The 20,986-nt window shown below is 35.0% G+C and overlaps 1 protein-coding gene across 2 annotated transcripts; it reads left to right on the top strand.

Moving 5' to 3' along the window:
• Positions 1–203: 203 nt before the first annotated feature.
• LOC110684959 (V-type proton ATPase subunit a1-like) lies at positions 204–20,713 on the top strand. 2 transcript variants are annotated; one of them, XM_021861406.1, is made up of 18 exons: positions 204–607; positions 1,006–1,050; positions 1,778–1,900; positions 4,747–4,854; positions 7,510–7,623; positions 7,696–7,866; positions 9,242–9,379; positions 10,984–11,091; positions 12,209–12,316; positions 12,424–12,572; positions 14,665–14,818; positions 17,418–17,578; positions 18,236–18,442; positions 18,527–18,710; positions 18,786–18,869; positions 19,223–19,419; positions 19,514–19,573; positions 20,041–20,713. In XM_021861406.1, the coding sequence occupies exons 1-18, from the start codon at positions 467–469 to the stop codon at positions 20,258–20,260; spliced, it is 2,472 nt and encodes an 823-aa protein (XP_021717098.1). In that variant the 5' UTR covers positions 204–466; the 3' UTR covers positions 20,261–20,713. The 2 variants fall into 2 exon arrangements, with proteins under 2 accessions (XP_021717098.1, XP_021717099.1); XM_021861407.1 differs by having other exon boundaries at positions 207–607; positions 20,056–20,713.
• The last annotated feature ends 273 nt before the right edge of the window (positions 20,714–20,986 follow it).

The raw sequence follows: 20,986 nt of genomic DNA, 5'->3' as shown, positions 1-20,986 counted from the left end.
AACGGCCAAGCCCCATTATGCTAGTTAAAAAATCCGCCCCTGGTAGTGATTTTTAACAAATTTCTGATTAGGTGGTAGTAAAGCAAAAAAAAAAAAAAAAAAAAAAATCTGGTAGCAAATGCGAAAAATAGTGTTTTTAGTGGTAACAAATATAAAAATTTTCTATTTTTTTTTTTTTCAATTTTCATGCCCAAAACACGTTCAATAAAGGTGTCATTTTTGCCCTAAACCGCTGATTTATGCTTAAAATTTTCAAAAAAAATATCGAAAATGCCCCAAGTAAAAAATGAAGAGAAAACTAAAAACTTCCGGAGCAGATAGCCAGAATACAAATTAGTAGAAACAAAAAAAAAAAAAAAAAAAAAAAAAAAAAAAAAAACAAACCGTACTGTACTTAATATTCTCCATTGTTTGTCATCTAAATTGGATCACTAAAAATTTGATCTCCGAGAGTGGTGAATGGAAGATGGAGTATATAGACAATTTGCCGGCGATGGATCTGATGAGGTCAGAGAAGATGACGTGTGTTCAGTTGATTATTCCGGTGGAATCTGCTCATCGTGCAATCTCTTACCTCGGTGAACTAGGCCTCCTTCAATTCCGTGAGGTATTCCTGTCAGATTAAGATTGTATGTGATTTCTTTTGCTGTTAGTATGTATGATTAGGCTTTTATTTTATTAATTATGTCTTAATATTTATGTTTCATTTCATTTCTGATGTTGCTTTTGATGTGACTGTAGTTTGTATTTTGATTGTTCATCTGCATTAGATCTGAACCTCAATAAGGCATTATGAGGTTCTAGTGAGAGAATAGTGGAGCGCAGAACATCTCCATTAGTGCCCAATTACTTATATGCGAAATAGAAATGTTACCGGGAACCTAATTCTAATGATCGCGATCTTCGACTAGACGATTGTCTGGCTAATCAATGTTTTTGAACTGATCATTCTTTATATTGAGTTGTGGTTGTTGAATTAATGTTAATTTGTTATCTATTGTGCAGCTTAATGCTGATAAGAGCCCTTTTCAGAGAACATTTGTGAATCAGGTACCTTTTTAATGCCTCGGTAGCTTTTTGGCTTTTGCCTATGTACTTTAGAAGGCTTCTTTTACGTAATGCTCAAGCGGCTAAGCTTCTGAAAAGATGCAAGAAGCAAGGAGTTGTCTACTTGGGGGACTTTTTCTTTTTAAATTTATTTTAGGCATTGATTGTTGAAAATGAATACACATTTGTCATCCCCATTATGATAATTATCAACCATGGCGGCGAGGGTATGTGTAACATACTATGTTTATATGCCCTTGTTTCACGAACCTCCTTTATCATATTTACTTATTTATTTCCTATTGCGAAGAAAAGATGGAATAGGAATATAGGATAACAAGGTATAGTGCTGAGAGGACCATCCCAAATTTTCATTGGCTAGGCCTGTAGTAAATAAAAAAAAACCCCATATTTTAACGATTGCGATGTGTATTTGATTAAAAAACCTAATCCTAGAGTAAGAAGAAAATATTTTATTTCAATTTTTTTTTTTAAAATATCGTTGTGTAAAAATCTTTTAGAATAAGGACTATCCTCGTATCAGTGTTGGTTTCCTAAAATTTTCCTATATGTCTGCTATATGCATGCCCTGAGAGGCTGAAAGAAAAAAAAATGCCCAGGCTGAGATTCATACCCTATGACTGACTAACATAGATTTCGGGCTACCGTTCTTTCAAATTTCTTATATAGACACAACTGGATATTTCATACGATTGGGTTATGATTGCAGGTAAAGCGATGTGCAGAGATGTCAAGAAAATTGAGGTTTTTCAAAGATCAAATCAGCAAAGCTGGCTTGTTAATTTCTGGTCATCCTGGGATGCAACCTGATCTTGAGTTAGAGGAGTTAGAGGTTAACCATATATCTTTAAAATAATTTACAATTCACAAATGTCAATGATGCTGGAAACTGTTAATTGCTGCTTTGTCTTCAACAACATTTCATTAGTTGAATCTTCTGTTATTTTAGCTTTATTTGGATTTTTAGGCAAAATGGATGTTATGTTACTTCATTACTAGATAAGTCACACGAGATTTAGGACATTTGTTTATCGTGAAGTAAATTTTCAGAAATGAGTGTAGACTATAGAAACAAAAGAAAGGGATAGAGCAAATAGAAGGCTGGTGATATGGAGCGAGTAAAGGAGAAAATAGAAGCGTGATTGTGTTAAGATTATATTGGGCATCTTGTAGCATAATGTGTGTAGTTTTTTTCAGAAAATGGGATAATATTTGACTACCTTGTTAAGTTGTTATACTATGTTGCATTCCAATTAGGTTCCCTCTTTTATAATCGTGTAGAACTGAAGGCAAGTCTTGGATTGACTATTGAAGTAGGGTGGATGGTAAAGAGGTGGTTTTTAAGATTGATTTTGAAATTTCAAATTTCTTGATGTTGAAAATAAGGGTCTTGATGGGCGATAGAGGCTCTAGATTTGCAATTGCTTGTCTAATGCTTATTATTCAATAATGGATTAATGGTGAATGATGCACCTAGAGTGGTTAGTCTTGTCGCAAAGGGTTGGAGCAAAGGGATTCTCTTCTTCTTTTCTTTTTCCTTTGTAGTTGATTCTCTTAGGAGAATGTTGGAGTTGGGGAGGGGGTTGTTGGAGGTTAAAGTTATTTGGTTAATGGTGTGTGAAGAGGAGGTGGAAGTTTCTCTTTTGTTTTGTCTTTGGAAGCTGAATTTTACCATTTAAAAAGGTTTTATTTGAGGTTAAACGAAAGGGGCAAAACTTCAGGTACCTAGAAATGAGGATCATGGGAAAGGATGGCGAATTGGTGCTCTGGTGAACTGTAGTTTGGAACGGTCAAACAAAGCAACTCACAAGGGGGAATATTGGGTTTAATACTTAAGTTCAACCTTATTAAATGTAGTGTGGAGGGCATTAACTTGATGCTTGTGCTCTTAGGGAGTATGCACCTATGGCTGGCTGACAAGTTGAGAGCTGGCCTCTAGTTAGGTTTTTACTCTATTCGATTACTTTGAGGATTTTTTTGGGACGATGTATGTATCTGAAGTTCTACCTTACTCTTGGTGGTAGGATGATGCTGATTAAATTTTTTCTTTTCTTTTTTCTATTTATTTATTTATTATTATTATTTTTTTGTCGTCGTTGTTGTCTGAAATCTCTCTATACAATCTCTCATTGTTCGAAATTCTTGTTGCTATTTAAACTTGTAAGTAAAATTTTAGGTCTGGGGATATTTTCTGATTTAGGTCTGGTGATGACTGTTAAAAAAACTTGTGATGATGATGATATTTTCTGATTTAGGTTTGGTCTGGTGATGACTGTTAAAAAAACTTGTGATGATGACTGTTAAAAAAAAAAAACAACTTGTGAGCCTGGAATTGGTATGTTATCCAATGGCTAAAGGAGGTTTATATTTTGAGAAAGTGGTTCCTAGATTTATTGCATTTTTTGGAAAATGGTTGAGGACTTGTGGCATTTTGCTCAAAAAATTGAGTTTGTTTGGCTCCAAGTCATCAAGAGCAGATATGGGTGCCAAAATGAAACGAAGTAACCCCTCCCTTCCCTCTTTGGGTGAGGTTCAAAATAGGGGATTGACTTCGCATTCATTTTTGGGAATATAAATAGAGAAGAGACTAGAGAGCAACCTTTTTTGTGTTTGATATCCTTGATTATTCCACTTGTCTTCTATCTATATATACGGATTTAGGAGGAACTTTCGCTTCTTGTTGAGATTATTGATTGGCTGAATAGAAAAAGGCTGGTTATAGTGAAATGGCAAGTTGCCTTTTGAGGAGGTTTTTTTTGCTTTGCATGTCTTTTCACGGGTTTCAATGGGCTAAAAAGTTGGCCAGGGTTTATAAGACTTACTTGATTGGTAAGATTCAAAGATATTGGGTTAATATGCTATTTTGGTTTGTGATTGATTGATTGCAAGGAAACTTGTCCTTTATTTTTGTTCCTTTACTAGCTGTCAATATTACCAATTTTCTTATACTACAACCATAATAACAACATGAATTGTTCATAAAAATGATTTGGGGTCGGGTTAACTTGAATCGTCATAAGGAATCGTTTGCCAAAATTGGAACATTCTCTTTGCTTCCCTACCTTTTAAAAACTTTGAGATGACTCTTATGAATAGTGTTTGTGACAATTATACCCTCCAAAATGTTTACTTATTTGCGCTCATTTATGTTAATTGCCTCTTTTTTTTGAACTTTTAAAGAATAGTGTGAGGATGTTTATACCCTTAAGAATATTTGTTTAGATATTTTCCCTCATTAATTTTGTAACAACTAAATTTGTGACATAAGGCCAAACCAAAAGAGTTCCACGGACACCCACATTAGCTGCCTTGCCCTAGTATACAAACAAATGTCACCCTATATCAGCTGTCACTTTTTAGTCTAGATCATATTATATGTTGTTTTATGCTATTCTAAAACCAAAGATATCCAATAGAGGGCTCGGAATTCCAAATTATTTGATGCAAGTGTTTGATGCTCTATTAATTTTCTTTATGTAATCATACCTATATGACATTTCCTCCTTGCGAGTACCCAAGTTATGATAAGACAGAAGGGTGAAAATGCATTAAGCTATTAAGACATTAGTGTGTCATACCTTCAGGCATTTGACTGAAAAATCTCTTGTTAGTATCTTACAGAGTTTCATGTAGGTAGTAGGTTTCAGAATGTTTAATCACTGCTTTTTGTTGCTGTAGATACGACTTGCTGAGCATGAACATGAGCTGATTGAAATGAATTCGAACAGCGAGAAGTTGCAGCAGACGTATAATGAGCTTCTGGAATTTAAGATGGTCTTGCAGAAGGTACTCATGCTTGCTTTTCCGAATAGATTTTATATTCTTCAACTATGTGTTACAACAAACGCAGCATGATTTTGGTCTAGGAATGCGCCAGTTATTCTCCTTGATGTTTAAACTCTATATAGTGTTAAAGCAACCTTTCTTTGTCTATCAATCTACTATCTTTTACTGTGGTTTCAGTTTTTGTATCTGGTTTCTAATGAATAATGTTGTTAGAATATTTCCTTGGTTAAAAAGCTTCTGATTTGTTGCAGTTTTTTTAGACTGTTATTCTGATGAATACCACTTGTCCACCTGCCCTTAATTTATAAGTCCTGCTTGAGATAAATAGATTAAGGTGGCTCTTTGAAATAAGGGAATTGAAATACAGCGCAGGATGAGATGTCCACTCTCTGTAGTTATGTGGAGAAGAATTATGGAACTTTTAGTTGAAAAACCACTATGGCATACATAATTGATTTGTGAAGCTACACATTGATAATGGATATCCTCTTGTATATATTGAGAAATACCTAAACAAAAGAGTTACTTTGCTCCAGATTAAACCCAAACAAAGAGCGTGTTCATCGGAATCTTAGCATGATGATCTCTTCAATGGTAATTAGTAGAAACGAGTTATGTAGTCAGTGTGTGTATCTGTTTTACTATAGTTGCATCATATTGACTTTTTACGTTGTTCTCTTATTAACTTAGACCACATATAGTTACTCATATAGTCATATGTAACAATTAATGTCATTATTTTATTTGTTGTTGGGTTAATCTCTTTATGTTATTAAAATTTAGTTTTTTATGAAGATTTTTTGCTGTTGAAGTAGTGCATTGGTATACATGAATGTTTAAAATGATGCGATCATGTGACTATTGTGAAATGAGAAAAATTCAATAATAAGGGCTACTTGTAGTTTAAAAAGGAGTATTGTATATAATTAAAGGGGCGTTGCAAGAAATGGTGAACATGTCCAAAGCATATGATCAGTGTATAAAAAGGCACGCCTAGGCGCTAGGGAATAAGGGTAGATGTTTTTTTTTTGGCTCTAGGTGAGGCTAGGGCTGACAATCGGGTTGGGTTTGGGTTGTTGACATGTTTACATAAACAGGTCAACAGTTGAACCCGACCTGTTTACATAAACGAGTCACAAAGTTGTACGTGAACCTGACATAGTGACGAACTCGACCCGATTTGATCAGTTTTTTCATTTATTTTTTTGAAAGAATTGTTTAACTGGTTAATTTGGGGAAAATTAAAATAGATTATAGTAAAAACACATACTCAAATTTTAGAGTAAGGATATAGTAATAGAGAATTTAATACTTAAAATGAGACAAACCCTAGAAATTGGGGATTATTGAAAGACTAAATTAAATAAGTAAACAAAGAGGGGGCACAAGACTTTATCACACAAAGATAAATCGGAAAAAAGGGGAAAAATGAACTGATTAAACATTTTCAATTAAACGACATAGTTGTAAAAAAAAAAAATAAAAAAATAAAAAATAAAAATAAACGGCATAGTTGTAAAAAGACTGAAATTAACAAGTAAATTAATAAATAAGCCGAGGAAGATTAACAAGTTTGAATCTACTATGAATCAACAATGAATGAAACGAAGAGGGTGGAGAGAGGAGAGAGTAAAGAGAAGGAAGGAAAGTGGTTGTGTGTTAATTTCAGGTCGGGGGTTAACCCAATTAGACAAACTGTTTGAAAATCTCAATGAAAGCCCATTTATTTCGGGTTGGGTTCGGTCGGGTTGTCGGGTCTGGTTAACTTTTGCCAGCCCTAGGTGAGGCGCATTCAAAGAAGCGCATTTGAGACGCATATAAGCAAATTTCTTGGAATATGTTCCAAGTTAACAAAGGGTATTGTATGTAATTAAAGGGGTATGCTAGTTTTTGTGAACATGTTCCAAGCATACGAATAATCACAATAGCTGAAGCTCTAGGTGGTAATGGATATATGATGTATCTCTCCTCTTCAAGGCAATCACAAAACTCATGATAAGTTGAAAACAAAGGTAAGGGGTTGTATTTTTTATGTCTATAACAGTCTTAAGTTTGTGCTTAAAATATGATATTAACAATGAAAATATTGTTGTTTACTTTGAAGTTGAATCTAATTCAATCACGATAAAAGAGCTCTTGTTATTTTGCTTGTATTAGAAATATATGTCCATCTTGTTCCTTTGATTGAACACTATACCCATTTTATAAGGAGCTTAATTTGATTTAAAAGGAGGTCCTATTTTTCAAAGAAAAAAAAAGAGCCTGCTCCTAGAATAAGAAATTGAGAAGCGAAGAAAAATGTCTGAAGTAGACTCACTGTTTGCCCTTAATAACCATCTGTCTCCCTCTGGAAAAATGTTCTCAATTATTTAAATTATGCTGATTTCCCACAGGGAGTTGTTTTATTCAGTCAATGTATAGGGCTGACCTTTTGTGTAGACAGGGGTTAGTTGTGTACTAAAGATTTTTTTTTCCATGTAGAGGTTAATGTCTTTATAACGTGATTAACAATGATGCATAAGCTGTCAAGACATGCAAATTATACGACTTAAATTGATGAGTTAAAATATGCTTGCAAAGTGCTAGTTAATGCCCCTTTTGGAAAATATTATATATCTATTTATTTTTTATTTTTATTCTATTTTTATCAATCAGGCCGGATCCTTCCTTGTACCAGGAAAGAGTCCTGCTGTTGCAGAAGAAGTGGAATTAGATGAGAATATTCATTCAAGTGATGATTATGCTGATACAGCATCTTTATTGGAACAGGTAACTGTGTGCCTTCTTTAAACATTCTTTACTTGTTGCTATATTTCTGATGTAAGAGAACCAATTTGCCAGGAGATGCGTGGAACACCAGTACAATCTGGTGTCCGGTGTATGTGTGGAATCATATGTAAATCTAAGGCTCTTAAATTTGAGAGGATGTTGTTTCGTGCCACAAGAGGCAACTTGCTTTTTAATCAGGCCCCAACTGATGTTTATATTTCAGATCCTACATCATCCGAAATGGTCAGTATCATAGATTGTTCTTGTAGCTAATATTTTTTCTTTGTATTATGTATTATCGCATTTCAAAAAAAAAAAAAAAACTTTACAACCATATCTGATTTGGTAATGTTCTACTTTTTTCTGTTTTTGGAAACATTTACATTTGGAACTGTAGAAGTCTCTCTACTCAATCTTCGGCTTTATTGGTAGCAAGTTTTAGGAAAAATTGACAAAAATAATCCTAACTTTCACCGATTCGCTCAAAATAATCCCAACTTTGAATTAATTTTAAATAATCCGAACTTTAAGGGTAATTCGCTCAAAATGGTCCCAACCGGTCACCTAACCTATTATAACAGGTTAAGGTGACACGTGTCACCATGTAATTGGTTGAGGAAAAAAATTAAAAATATCTTAATAATATTTTTTAAAAAAGAAAAACTTTAAAAATTAAAAAACAAACCCAGCACCCCACGACCACCCTCTTTACCATTAGCCACGACCCCCTCCCGAAACCCCCCATCACTGCCGGCACCTAGACACCTCTCCTCCGCGCCGGCGGCGCCGTCTCCTACCCCCTGTAACTCGGTACCTGCACACCAAACACCGAGCCGCACTACACAATCCAATCACCACTATACACCGTCAGCTCCGCCTCGACCAGCACCAACCCACAAACACACATCAACCACAACCAGCACGAAACCACCTTGCAGCAGCCCCGCAACAACAAACACCACACAACTCCTTCGCCTTTCCCACGCAATGGCTGCCCACACACCACCAACCGCAACCCCCCTGCTTCAGCCACCAATTCACCACCAATTCGCCGCCACTTCGCCGTCAACATTAGCAATTCGACTCCAACAATCATCAATTCACCACCAATTACATCAATTCGGGACTACAACATCTTCAATCTTTGAATTGTGCTCCAATTAGAAATACCCAAATGGTGTGTGACGAACCAACATAAAAATGCAATTTTGCATTTTGGGTTTAGATTTGGAGGTTCACGGTGGGGGTTTAGGGGGAAAAGACGCCGAAAAAGTCGCCGTATAAGGCAGAGCCGGCGGTTGGGGAGGGGATTTGGGTTAGGCCGGTGGGAGGAGGGACGCCGGAGTGTCGAACTTGGGTGGTGGTGGGGTTGTGGTTGGGGTTGGGGTTGGGTGTTCTTTTTTTTTTTGTTAAATTTATTTTTAGCCATTCACATAGTGACATGTGTCACTTAAACCCAAAAAAAAAAAAATATTACCTCTTTAACAGGTGACCGGTCACTTAAGACCATTTTGAGCAAATACTCCCTAAAGTTCGGATTATTTAGAAAAATCCAAAATTGGGATTATTTTTATCAATTTTTCCTAAGTTTTATAGTGGTTGATTGTTGTTACTGCAGGTTGAGAAAACAGTTTTTGTTGTATTCTTCTCTGGAGAGCAAGCGAGAATGAAAATTTTGAAAATTTGTGAAGCATTTGCTGCTAATTGCTATCCTGTTCCAGAAGAAATTAACAAACAAAGGCAAATTATTAAAGAAGTGAGTCTTGCCGATTTCCTATTATAGCTCCCCCCCCCCCCCCCCTTTTTTTTCTTTTTCTTTGGCAGACAACTTCAGCTTCTGTTTTCTATTGAGACCTGGCTCTTTATGTGTGATTTTTTTTTCATCTTAAAAATGTATTATTAGAGTAGGGGCCTAAAAATTCAACAGCTATCCATGGTGCAAGATCATAACAACTACTAAACGCATCAGCTAGGTTGATAAAGCAAGTTTTGAGTTGGGATTTGTTTGTGGACGAATGGATGTAGATGAGTTGCAGGTCAAGTGATGTTAAATTTTTACTGTACTAATGCTTAATTGTAATCCAAAATTTCCATTAATGGTAAAAGTGACTATAATGGATAGTTTCTGCTAATTATATTTAAAAGTTGAGCTTTTACTCTAGAAATCATGGTTTGAATTGACCTTTTAATATATTATCCTATTTCTAATATGTACCGTAATTATTTTCGGTCAATCTACATGAAATTTTTGACTTCAATTAATATTTATTGTACATCAAACTAATGAAATAACCTTGACCTCTCAACCCAACATGTGATCAAGACTGACCTGTTCAGGTTATTCTTGTGCAGCCAATTTTGACTTGTGGGCCATGTATCCATGATATATACCATACTCAGCTCAGTTCCTAGTTGGGTTGTATTTATCTTTTTATTTATAATAGCTGCTTAATCAACAAAATTGCTCTAAGTTATCTCTAGACATGCTCACTAATGAACAACACCCTCCCTCCCCCAACGAAAATATTATTTTGAATGTCTTGCTCCTTACCTTCCTTTTCCGATGTACTTCATTTGGAATTGCTCTTAGTTTAACGAGGATGGATTGCATGGATCTTCTTTTCCCCTTCCACAAAAAATGTACCATACTTATAAGTAGCAGCAGCTCTATGAAAAAGACATGTTATTATTTCTTTGCATGCTTGCTCAAACTTATTTTTAGGAATTTTGTTTGGTTTTCAATTCTCGGGAAGTTGTTAGCAATGATTGATATAAGTGGTTGAAAGTTCCCTTCGTTTTATTTATAAGGAAATTAAGTTCTGAAATGGACCATTTGATTGATTTTCCTTTTAATGAGATGTTCATTTGTTACATGAAGTTACAAAGTCCTAAACCACCTCTCTCTAGTTGGCCTATGGACTTGAATCTGCCAATTATTATTCCATTACTTCCAATTATATTATTAATTTATAATTGAGGCATTCTTTATTTTGTTCGATCTTATGTTTGGGAGACTAAATGTAAGTTATTACCAGGAAGATGACCCCTTTGATCCATGGTAATGTACTTGGTTACTTTCTAAAATTGAAATTAGCTTTCCTAATATGATTTTCTATTATGGTATTAAATGTTGGCTGCATCACCACATCACAATTGCTTTATAGAGGACTTTAAACTTACCCCCATCAATATATAGACTGCAACTGCTGATTACCACCCACATTACCCACCAAGAAACCATGTTTTCCAAGCAGTTCCTAAACATGATGGTTGAATATGATTGTTGTCTTTTTAACCCTGAACCATCCAATAGTGAAAAGGGGTCATAATAAATAATGTAGGCTGTTGACATGCTTTCAGGTTTCCTCACGGTTGGCTGAATTGGAAGCCACACTTGATGCTGGGATGCGTCACCGCAACAAAGCCCTTGCTGATGTTGCCTTTCACCTAACAAGATGGATGAATTTGGTAATATATGTTGACATTTCTAGATCTGCGTAGATTACTGCTTTGATTTTGGATTCTCCACTTCTTGGTGGCATGAAAGTGTTTATAATCAGTTTGGATTGTGTCATTTGCTGGCCATGTTTATGATTTATGTGATAGTGGACTTCTTGGATGGAAAACAATAGAATATTAATCAAGATTAAGCTCAACTCAATAATGAGGGAAGACTACTTAATTTGGATGGAGTAAAAATAATATATACAAATTGGGTTTACAAGAGTTTGCTTAACCTCCTTTCTTTAATGATTTGCACATTTGCACCATATTTTACATGATTTGTACAATCTACTCGGCTAAAATCTCATGATTTATTTATAAAGAAATAACGTAATCATGTAAAAATCTTATTGGATCATCTCGATGTAAAAAAAGAGTATGACACTTGCTAATGTGAATGGAGAAGTTACATTTTATTTACTAAACAAGAAAAGTCTGATGCTTGACTCCAGCTATTCGAATAAAGCAACTTGGAACTCTTGACATGAGAAAATAAGAGCAAGTTTAGCCCCAAGTCTTAAGACTTGGGGCGACATCATCATCTTGAGTCTTAAGACTTATGTTTAAGACTTCCCCCATTTTTCTTCTTAAATCTCAAGCAAGTCTTAAGTCGAGTCTTGAAATTCCAAGACTCAACTTAAGACTTGAGATTGGGACCCACCTCAAATTTATTATTATTATTATATATTTTTTTTAACACTTTTCTACATATAATAAGTCATATATTTGATTCTTAGGGCTAAAGTGATAAATTTGGGTAAGTCTTAGTGAGTCTTAACAACAATTTGATTTTCAACGAGGACCACCAAAAATGATGTCACATCCAAGTCTTAAGACTACAAAAGCTGCTGTATTATATAAGTTCATCACTAAGTTGCTAGCAGACCCAATTTTCTCACTTCAACAATCCAGCCTTTTGTTATCCTTGGTTTTTCACAGGAACATCATTATTTAAACGAGGTTGCATCCATCCAAACTGGGCTAAGTGTCAAATAGAAAGAACTCAAGCACACCTGGTGTTTGCAGTCCTCTTAATTTTTGTTGCCTTTTAATTTCTAATGTCAGAGTGAAATGTTCATAGGTAAGAAGGGAGAAAGCTGTATATGATACCCTGAACATGCTGAATTTTGACGTGACAAAAAAATGCCTTGTTGGAGAAGGTTGGTGTCCAATATCTGAAAAAAGTCAGGTAATACCCTCTTTTATCAATGTACAATATACTATTGGAAATGTTTTTCAAATTCTTTTGAAGTAAATTTTATCTCCCAATTAATATTCAGAATTTATGATTCCCAGATTCAGGAGGCTCTTCAGCGTGCAACATTTCACAGTAATTCTCAGGTAGGTGTAATATTTCATGCTATGGATTCAGTGGAATCTCCTCCAACGTACTTCAAAACCAACCATTTCACAAATTCATTTCAAGAAATCGTTGATGCGTATGGGTGAGTTTAACTCTATCTTCTTGTTATCAAAGGTCCTAGTGTCCTACACTCCATTCTACTTACCATTAAACATTTTTTCTCATGAAGTCTGAAAAGAAATAAAGCTTTTACTTTTATATTTTATGTGTAAGAGTAACATCTCAAATGTATGATTTCATATTGTTGGGTGTAATGGGTTTGTCCAACTATCTTTGTTTCCAACGATGCTCATCTTCTAGGGTAAACCTTGGACTTATAAACTCATGGGAGTTATGTATTTATAGATACCACATGTACAAAAAGTAAACATTAAACACAATGACAGGATAGTTCATCAAGAACAAAGAAATTTGGATATTCATGTACCACGAGGTTCTCCATTATTATATTATAATAACTATTAAGTTAGGCGTTCTAATTGTTGGAAGTGTAGAGGAACAATAGGATTTTTTTAATTTTTTTTTAAAAAAAATTTAATTTGTTTACAACTTGACATTGTCGAGAGTAAGATCTAGTATTGTATTATACCTTTCTGCCTTCCATTTTACTTGCAACACTAAAATTTTACACTTGCCAATCCACAATTTAAACTATTAAAAGCTTTGGTTGTGTACTGATAAAAATTATTAAAATTTAATTTTAATAAAGTACAAATTGAGACGAATCCGACAAAATCCCGCGTGACTATATATTTTATCCCTCTACATTAGTTTATTCCCCGTGACAAGATCTGCAATTAATGGTTCATCTTCCTTCTCATTCCTCGCTCTTTCTCATTCTTATTTTATTTCACCTCTATACATTAGTTTATATAATCCCACCGTGTTAAAAAACTCCTTCCATGTATCTCTCACCTTTTGTAATGATTTATAATTGTACTTGCATTTGTTTTGCGCCTTTTGCTTATGCTATGTAATCTAACTATTGGTTTGTATTGAAGGTGCTAATGATGTAATTAGTCTCAAAGTTAGCTCATTAAACTTGTAAAATGAAAATTTGAGCTCCCTTGAAGGATGATGAATTAATATACTACCTCCGTTTCTTATTATTTGCAACGATTAGACATTTTTCCTCTCTGCTTTATGTCAAATCGTTGCAAATAATATGAAACGGAGGTAGTATAAAGGTGAGAGATAGATGGGTAAATAAGGGGCAAATCTGGTTATCCTTAGAAAAGTGTTTTAGTAAGTGGTTTTAGTCAAAGGTAAAAAAAAAAAAAAAAAAAAAAAAGTAATAATCACTTTCTCCGTTTTCTTTTATTTGCAACACAACCTTTGAACACACTTTTTTTAGGAGTTGATTAGCGTAGGTAAATGAACGACTTTATCAAAATAATTTTAATACCGGATTAGAGGAGGGATAGGTTCTCCGTGTGTAAAATATTTTGATTTATTTGCCCTTTTACATTACTTAATATCTTTCTCAAAGTGTGTGCCATGAAGGTGTGTTGCTATTAAAAGAAAATAAAGTACATTACAAGTTGATTTTCCATAAAAGGTATATTTACATGCGTGTATGCTTACATGCATGCACACATTCATGTTCACATATCATGTGCACACAAACACACATGTGACTTAGATGTTTGAAGAAAAAAATCTTTTAAATTGCACTTTACTCCTAGCACTTCTAGCCTTAAATTAAACAAGCATATACATTTATTACTCGATCTTTTGGCTGTCGTTCGATGTGTAATACACATAAAGTAGTTTTCCTTGATTGAATAACCTATGTTGCTCGGACTCTTCATTTGTGTTGATATTCGACACTCGGACATGGATATGACACTTGCCAATAAATGGGTAGACATTAGACTTATCTCTGACACGACAAGGCAACATGACTGATACTGACACAACAAAAACACGAAGTTACTGAGAGAAAACATGAGGCTGACACGACACGACACGAAACCAACCCGAAAATGACCCGTTTTGATAATTTAGTCAAATTATGCAATAATCCTACATAAAACATAGTTTTTGAAATTTTGTTAACAACACAAAATGGATACGAGACCAAAGAGTGACTTAGATATCAAAAAGTGACAAAATTTTCTTCTTTTTTCTCTACAATGGTCAATTAGTGACACAAAGTGTGACTTATTTTGCAGTGTTGCTGGATATCAAGAAGCCAATCCTGCAGTTTATACTGTTGTCACTTTTCCATTCTTGTTTGCGGTTATGTTCGGGGACTGGGGTCATGGAATCTGCCTGCTGATGTTAGCATTATTCCTCATAGCCCGAGAAGGCAAGCTTAGTTTGCAGGTACAACCTTTTCTCTAGCATTTTGTTGGGCACTGTTCATTTTGGTGATTTTCTCTGTCGCCTCCTATGTGTTTAATTTTTCATCATTGACTGTTTACTTTTCTTCTTCAAAAGAATCTGCATAGTCATTGAAGAAATTTGTCTTGCCATAACACACATATGATATATCTAAATCCTTGTTGATGATCTAAAAGATATTTCCTTGATGAGGTCCTACAAATTGTCTATAGTCACAATAGGGCAATCAGGCAGACATTATCTTCCTAAACATTTCACTCTTTTTTTTTTTAATTTTTTTTTAACACACATGAAATATCTAAATCCTTTTAGATTATCTAAAAGACATATCTTTGATTAGGTCCTACAAACTGTCCACTGTTACATTAAGGCCAGGCAGACAGGTCATCTTCCTTATAGGACCTAAACAGTTCACCTTTTTTTCAAAAAAAAAAAAAAAAAAAAAAAAAATTGTTATTATATGAAACATCAGTATTTAGATGATTTACATGTGTTCTTATCTTTATTTAATAAAATCAACCAGTTTAATTTGCATTATTTTATTAGATTTTCATGTTTAAGGGAAAATGATATACTTCCTCTGTTTTTTTTAGTTGACACCTTTCTATTATCTCGCTTGCCAATACATATTTTTAACGATTCAAATCTCTAATTATCAACAAAGTAAAATTATAAAAAGTAAATATTAATAAAATATACATTGATACGATTCAAACAAGATCTCACATGAATATGTTTTATCGCATATATAAAACACAAAAGCAAGTCAAAGCGTGTTGTGTGAATAGTGTAAAAGTCAAACGGTGTCAACTAAAAAAAACGGAGGAAGTATTGATTAGGCTCACATTCTTCATCCTAGATGTTTTACCATTTTTTTCCTGCTTTGGTTATATGTGATGCCTAGTAGTGATAGTGCATAGGTTGTTTTGCTCTGTGACTTCATGTTAGTCTTTTTAGGATAGTTGCTCATCCCAGTAAAGTCCAAGGCATTTTATTGGGATTTGCTTAGTATATCCTAGTCAACAATGATGGTGGTAATTAATGTTTATTAAAATCTTGTTTGGATAATTTTCCTGTAACAGTGTGTTTGGATAGGATGTTTTGGAGGGAAAGTGATTATAGTGAGGGATTTTACTTCCCTCGTTTTTGTATGATTTGGTCGAGAAGGGAAAGGAATTGGGGGGATGCCTCCAATTATGTGATGGACCCAAGTCAACCGACCCCATGATTAGAATGAAGGCTTTGATTGTTGTTGTTGTTGTTGTTGTTGTTGTTGTTGTTATGAGTTGACATGTAAATCTTGATTACATATGTTTGGCACTTTAAGGTTTATTAATCCTTTTAGGTCTTATACTACCTCCGTTTCATAAAATCTGCAACAAACGGGCTTGCACAATTCCCAAGGCAAAATTTCTTAAGCAAAGATTAGTAAACAAAAGGGGATGTGATTAATTGGATGGGAGAGAAAATAACCCACCCAAAACCCAGCCAGCCAACACACACCACCACCACACCACCGACACAACTAGTCCACTGCACTAGACCACCGACACCACCAGACCACTAGCACCACCACCAGACCACCAACGAACGAAGCCCCACCTCACCACCACCAATCAACTTGCACCACAACCCTAAACCCATCCAACCAACTCACACCACCACCAAAAACCCACCCAACCACCAACGAACCAAAACCCCAACTCACCACCAAAGAACCAAAACCCCCACTTACCACCACCAACGAACCCACCCAGTCGCACGACCACCAAATCGCAAACCCCCAAATCCAACCAAATCGCACGACCCCCAAATCCAACCAAATCGTAGACGACGACTTTGAAAATGGTGAAAGAGGCGGCGAACTGGTAGGGTAACGTGAAAGGGGTGAACGACGGCGATTTTGAACCGGAAAACTGAGGTAGCTGCGGGTGGTTGTGGTTTCGTGCTGTTAGTGGGAAACAAAGAGATTTGATCTGAGTGGTGGTGGTGGTTTCGTGCTGTTGGTGGTGGTTTCGTGCTGTTGGTGATGGTTCAGAGGGAGGAGAGAGAAAAAAATGGTGATGTTGGTGGTGGATGTGGGTTGTGAGGGAGGAGAGAGAATGTGGGTTAGGGTTTTAATTATAGATAAATTAATTTGGGTTAAAGAGTTAATATGTTATTTATTATAGTTAAGTAAAATTTAGTAAGGGTATAGTGGCAATTTCACACAAAAAAATTTACTAAAAGAGGAAACTATTGGTTTGTTGCACATAATGTGTAGTTTCCGTTTTGGGAATTTGTTGCAGATTTTATGAAACGGAGGTACTATTAATTATAACCTATTTGTAAGAATAAGGTTGTTGATGCCTAGAGGCTGGAGTTATATTTTCCTCCTATTTTGTGGTATGTTTTACGTGTAAATAGTCACAGGAGCAGTACCTTTTTCTGTGTTGAATATGAGTTTCCACTTCTTGTTATTGGTGTAGACTGCTTAAATTTTTCTTTCTAATTTTACAATTCTCTTTACCATTTTTCTCTGTTTTTCTGCGACTTCCTCTTATCCCTAGTTCATAATTCTTTAATAATTTTTTACTTGCAGAAACTTGGCAGCTTTATGGAGATGCTGTTTGGTGGGCGCTATGTGATCCTTCTTATGGCTCTTTTTTCAATTTACTGTGGGCTGATCTACAACGAGTTCTTTTCTGTCCCATTCCATATATTTGGTCAATCTGCGTACAAATGCAGAGATGCAACATGCAGGTAATTGTTATATGTTTGCTGCCCGAGTTGTGGAAAATATGATGAGTTTGGTATGGAAAAGGCCCAATTACAATTAAATATATAGCTAGGTTTGATTTAAAAGGTTATACGGAATTATATTGTATTAATCCAAATTAAATACTTCCTCCGTTTCTTTTTAGTTGACATGTTTCTTTAGTCACGTTTGCCAATGCACTTATTCAATCATTAATATCTTTAATTATCGATAAGCAAAAATTATGAAAAGTTGATATTTTGAAAGTATATAACGTGACGAATCTAACAAGATCCCACATGACTATATTTTTCATTGCGTATAAAGCACAAACACGGTCAAAGGGAGGTGTGTGAATAGTACTAAAGTCAAAACGTGTCAACTAAATAAAAACGGAGGTAGTATAACCTCAAGTTGGATGTCAGTGTCCCACTAACAATGGCTTTGAGAAAAATATAAAATTTGTTGTTAAAGCTTCCTTTGTAGTTATATTTATCAAATATAACGATCTGTTCTTTGTATTGAATGATTATGAATTTGTTGATTACTTAGGGAAACGCAAGTTTAAACCTGACTTGCAAACATGCCTCACTAATGTTCTGGTATCACTCAAGGGGAAAAGTTCCCACTTATACTTATATTTTGTTTTATGATTTCATCAGTGATTCTTCTACTGCTGGTTTAGTCAAATTTCGGGACCCCTACCCTTTTGGTGTAGATCCCAGTTGGCGTGGAAGCCGTTCAGAGCTACCATTTCTTAATTCATTAAAGATGAAGATGTCTATATTGTTGGGTGTGGTGCAAATGAACTTGGGGATCTTATTAAGTTACTTTAATGCAAGGTTCTTTAGCAACTCAGTGGATATAAGGTACTGTCTTTAGCTTCATAATTGGTCTTCAAGTCTCTATGGTTCATGTGAAATGTTCACCAAGGGACTTATTTTGGTTCTTAGGTATCAGTTTTTGCCTCAGATAATATTTCTCAATAGCCTTTTTGGCTATCTTTCGCTCCTAATTATTATCAAGTGGTGCACTGGATCTCGAGCCGACCTCTACCATGTTATGATATATATGTTTCTGAGTCCTTTTGAGGACCTTGGAGAAAATGAGTTATTCTGGGGGCAGAGACCATTACAGGTAATTATTTGAATCATAGCTTTGTTACATCTTAAATGTAGATCTTTCAGATCTTATTAAGTTTGTCATCTGCAGATTTTACTTTTGCTACTGGCCATGGTTGCAGTTCCTTGGATGCTTTTCCCAAAGCCATTTATTTTGAAGAAGCTTCATTCTGAGGTAGCTTGAAGTGCTTATACCTGTTTGATATATTTCTGTCTTTCTCAAAGTCATTTCTTTATTTGTGATATTTTATGCTTGGTTGATGATAAAGAAAAACATTTGAGTGATCTGAGACATTCAGTGCTCTTTAAAGGAATCTAGGCTTACATTTTAGTATGATTCATAGGACTTTATCGAAGACCTCTTTCCTTGTGATGTACTACATTTATGGAAGAGAATTTAATGTGTCATCTGATTTAGTAATCAGGATGATGTCAATTAAGATCTTCTTTATGCTCATTGGCCGTGTCAGCTTCTTTGCTTTGCCTGATGTTTCTGCTTGTCCCTCCTTTTACTATATTGCTTCACAGAGATTCCAAGGGCGTATGTATGGAATACTTCACTCCACTGAAATGGATCTTGATGTGGAGCCTGACTCTGCACGACAACTCCATCATGAGGATTTCAATTTTAGTGAGATATTTGTGCATCAATTAATACACTCCATAGAGTTTGTCTTGGGTGCTGTTTCGAACACAGCATCATATCTACGTCTTTGGGCTTTGAGGTACGTGATGTTTTTCATTTCTTAATGCTTTGCAGCTGTTTAGTCCTGTTCGTCGAACTCATATACTACATTGACCATGGTGCCATATTGACAGCTTGGCTCACTCAGAATTATCAACCGTGTTCTATGAGAAGGTCCTGCTCCTTGCCTGGGGGTGAGTGTTCATGGTCAATTTATCTTACTACTTCCCCCCCCCCCCCCTACCGCCCCTCCCCCCCTCTCCCCCCCACCTCAGAGAGAAAAAAGAAATGAACGAAAGGTAGTGAAACCCACTGTTTCATACTTGTTGGGTAGTTGGGCTGTGTGTTTCATTATGTTTTAGAAGTTGAACAGTAAATAATAAACGTTAACTAAACTTCATTACTACTTTTTGTGCAAGCATATAAAGGGACATGTTAACTGAAATCAACAAGGTAATTGATCTTCATCTAAAATATATTCTTAACAAGTAGTTGATCTTCATCATTATTATTATTATTATTATTATTATTATGGTGTGATATCCTTTTTATTTAAATTTATTTTTCCATTAGGCTTTTTGCATAAAGCTTGTTTTCTGCAATAGATCTAATATAAGAAAAGATATCCGTCATGCTTTTGTTTGATTTTTGTGTTTGATAGTTGTTATATCTTCAGGTACGAGAATCTTGTTATCCGGTTGGTGGGGCTAGCTGTTTTTGCCTTTGCAACTGCTTTCATATTGCTTATGATGGAGAGTCTTAGTGCATTTTTGCATGCTTTGAGGCTTCATTGGGTGGAATTTCAAAACAAGTTTTACCATGGCGATGGTTATAAATTTAAACCTTTTTCCTTCGCCATACTAACAGATGAGGATGATTAGTCAACTTTTTGTAAAGTTTGATTCTTGTAGAGATTAGTAATTTAGTATAGTGAGAAAACCAGCTGATGCTCCCAAGTCCCTACATAAGCTTGAGTGGGCCATTCGAAAACAAGTTTCTCTGGCTGACGTGGAAGTCCTTTCAGGTGACATTTTCTGCATATTTACAAAAAGTGGACCTCACAATATACATTCTTCTATTTGATCATAACAGTGTTTCTTACAGTTGTGTCAAACCCAGGAAATGAGATCATCTTCTGTTAACACCCGAAAAAAAAAAAAAAAAGAGATATTGAGCTAATAGGGATTTTTGTAAAGATAGATATCTTATAACCATGTAGCTTTAAGAATAGATTTACTTCTTGTTTTGGATCGTGAACATTTTATTCAGAGCTATAAACTGGAGAGCTGTTTACAAGCCTCTAAATTATCATATAAATTTATTTTTTTGTATCATAATAATTTTTTGGAGCTAAAGAATTAGTTCAAAATGTACCATATCCATGGTTTATAATATATTCTAATCAATTAAATTAATATACTTCAGAATCTAATATAATTTTATTACTGTGTGACTGTGTGTAGATCTGTTAATCAGGTCGGGTCACGAGTCATTTCAGACAGGGTCAAGAAATGTTTTTCACTAATATTATTATTATTAGTCATTACATGTCTACAAGTTTAAATCGTTACAAAAATACGTCAATTCCTAACTAATTTTGTATCAAT

Source organism: Chenopodium quinoa, unplaced genomic scaffold (genome assembly GCF_001683475.1).
Source record: "Chenopodium quinoa cultivar QQ74 unplaced genomic scaffold, ASM168347v1, whole genome shotgun sequence".
NCBI lineage: Eukaryota > Viridiplantae > Streptophyta > Magnoliopsida > Caryophyllales > Amaranthaceae > Chenopodium > Chenopodium quinoa.
The sequence above is the reverse complement of the archived record's forward strand: the minus strand, read 5'-3'. Positions and strand labels throughout refer to the sequence as shown.

Coding starts and splice junctions, on each gene's coding strand:
- LOC110684959 (XM_021861406.1), top strand. CDS start 467: ATGGAGTATATAGACAATTTGCCGGCGATGGATCTGATGAGGTCAGAG. Junction 9,380..10,983: donor AAAGGCAAATTATTAAAGAA/GTGAGTCTTGCC, acceptor ACATGCTTTCAG/GTTTCCTCACGGTTGGCTGA. Junction 17,579..18,235: donor TGCAGAGATGCAACATGCAG/GTAATTGTTATA, acceptor TGATTTCATCAG/TGATTCTTCTACTGCTGGTT.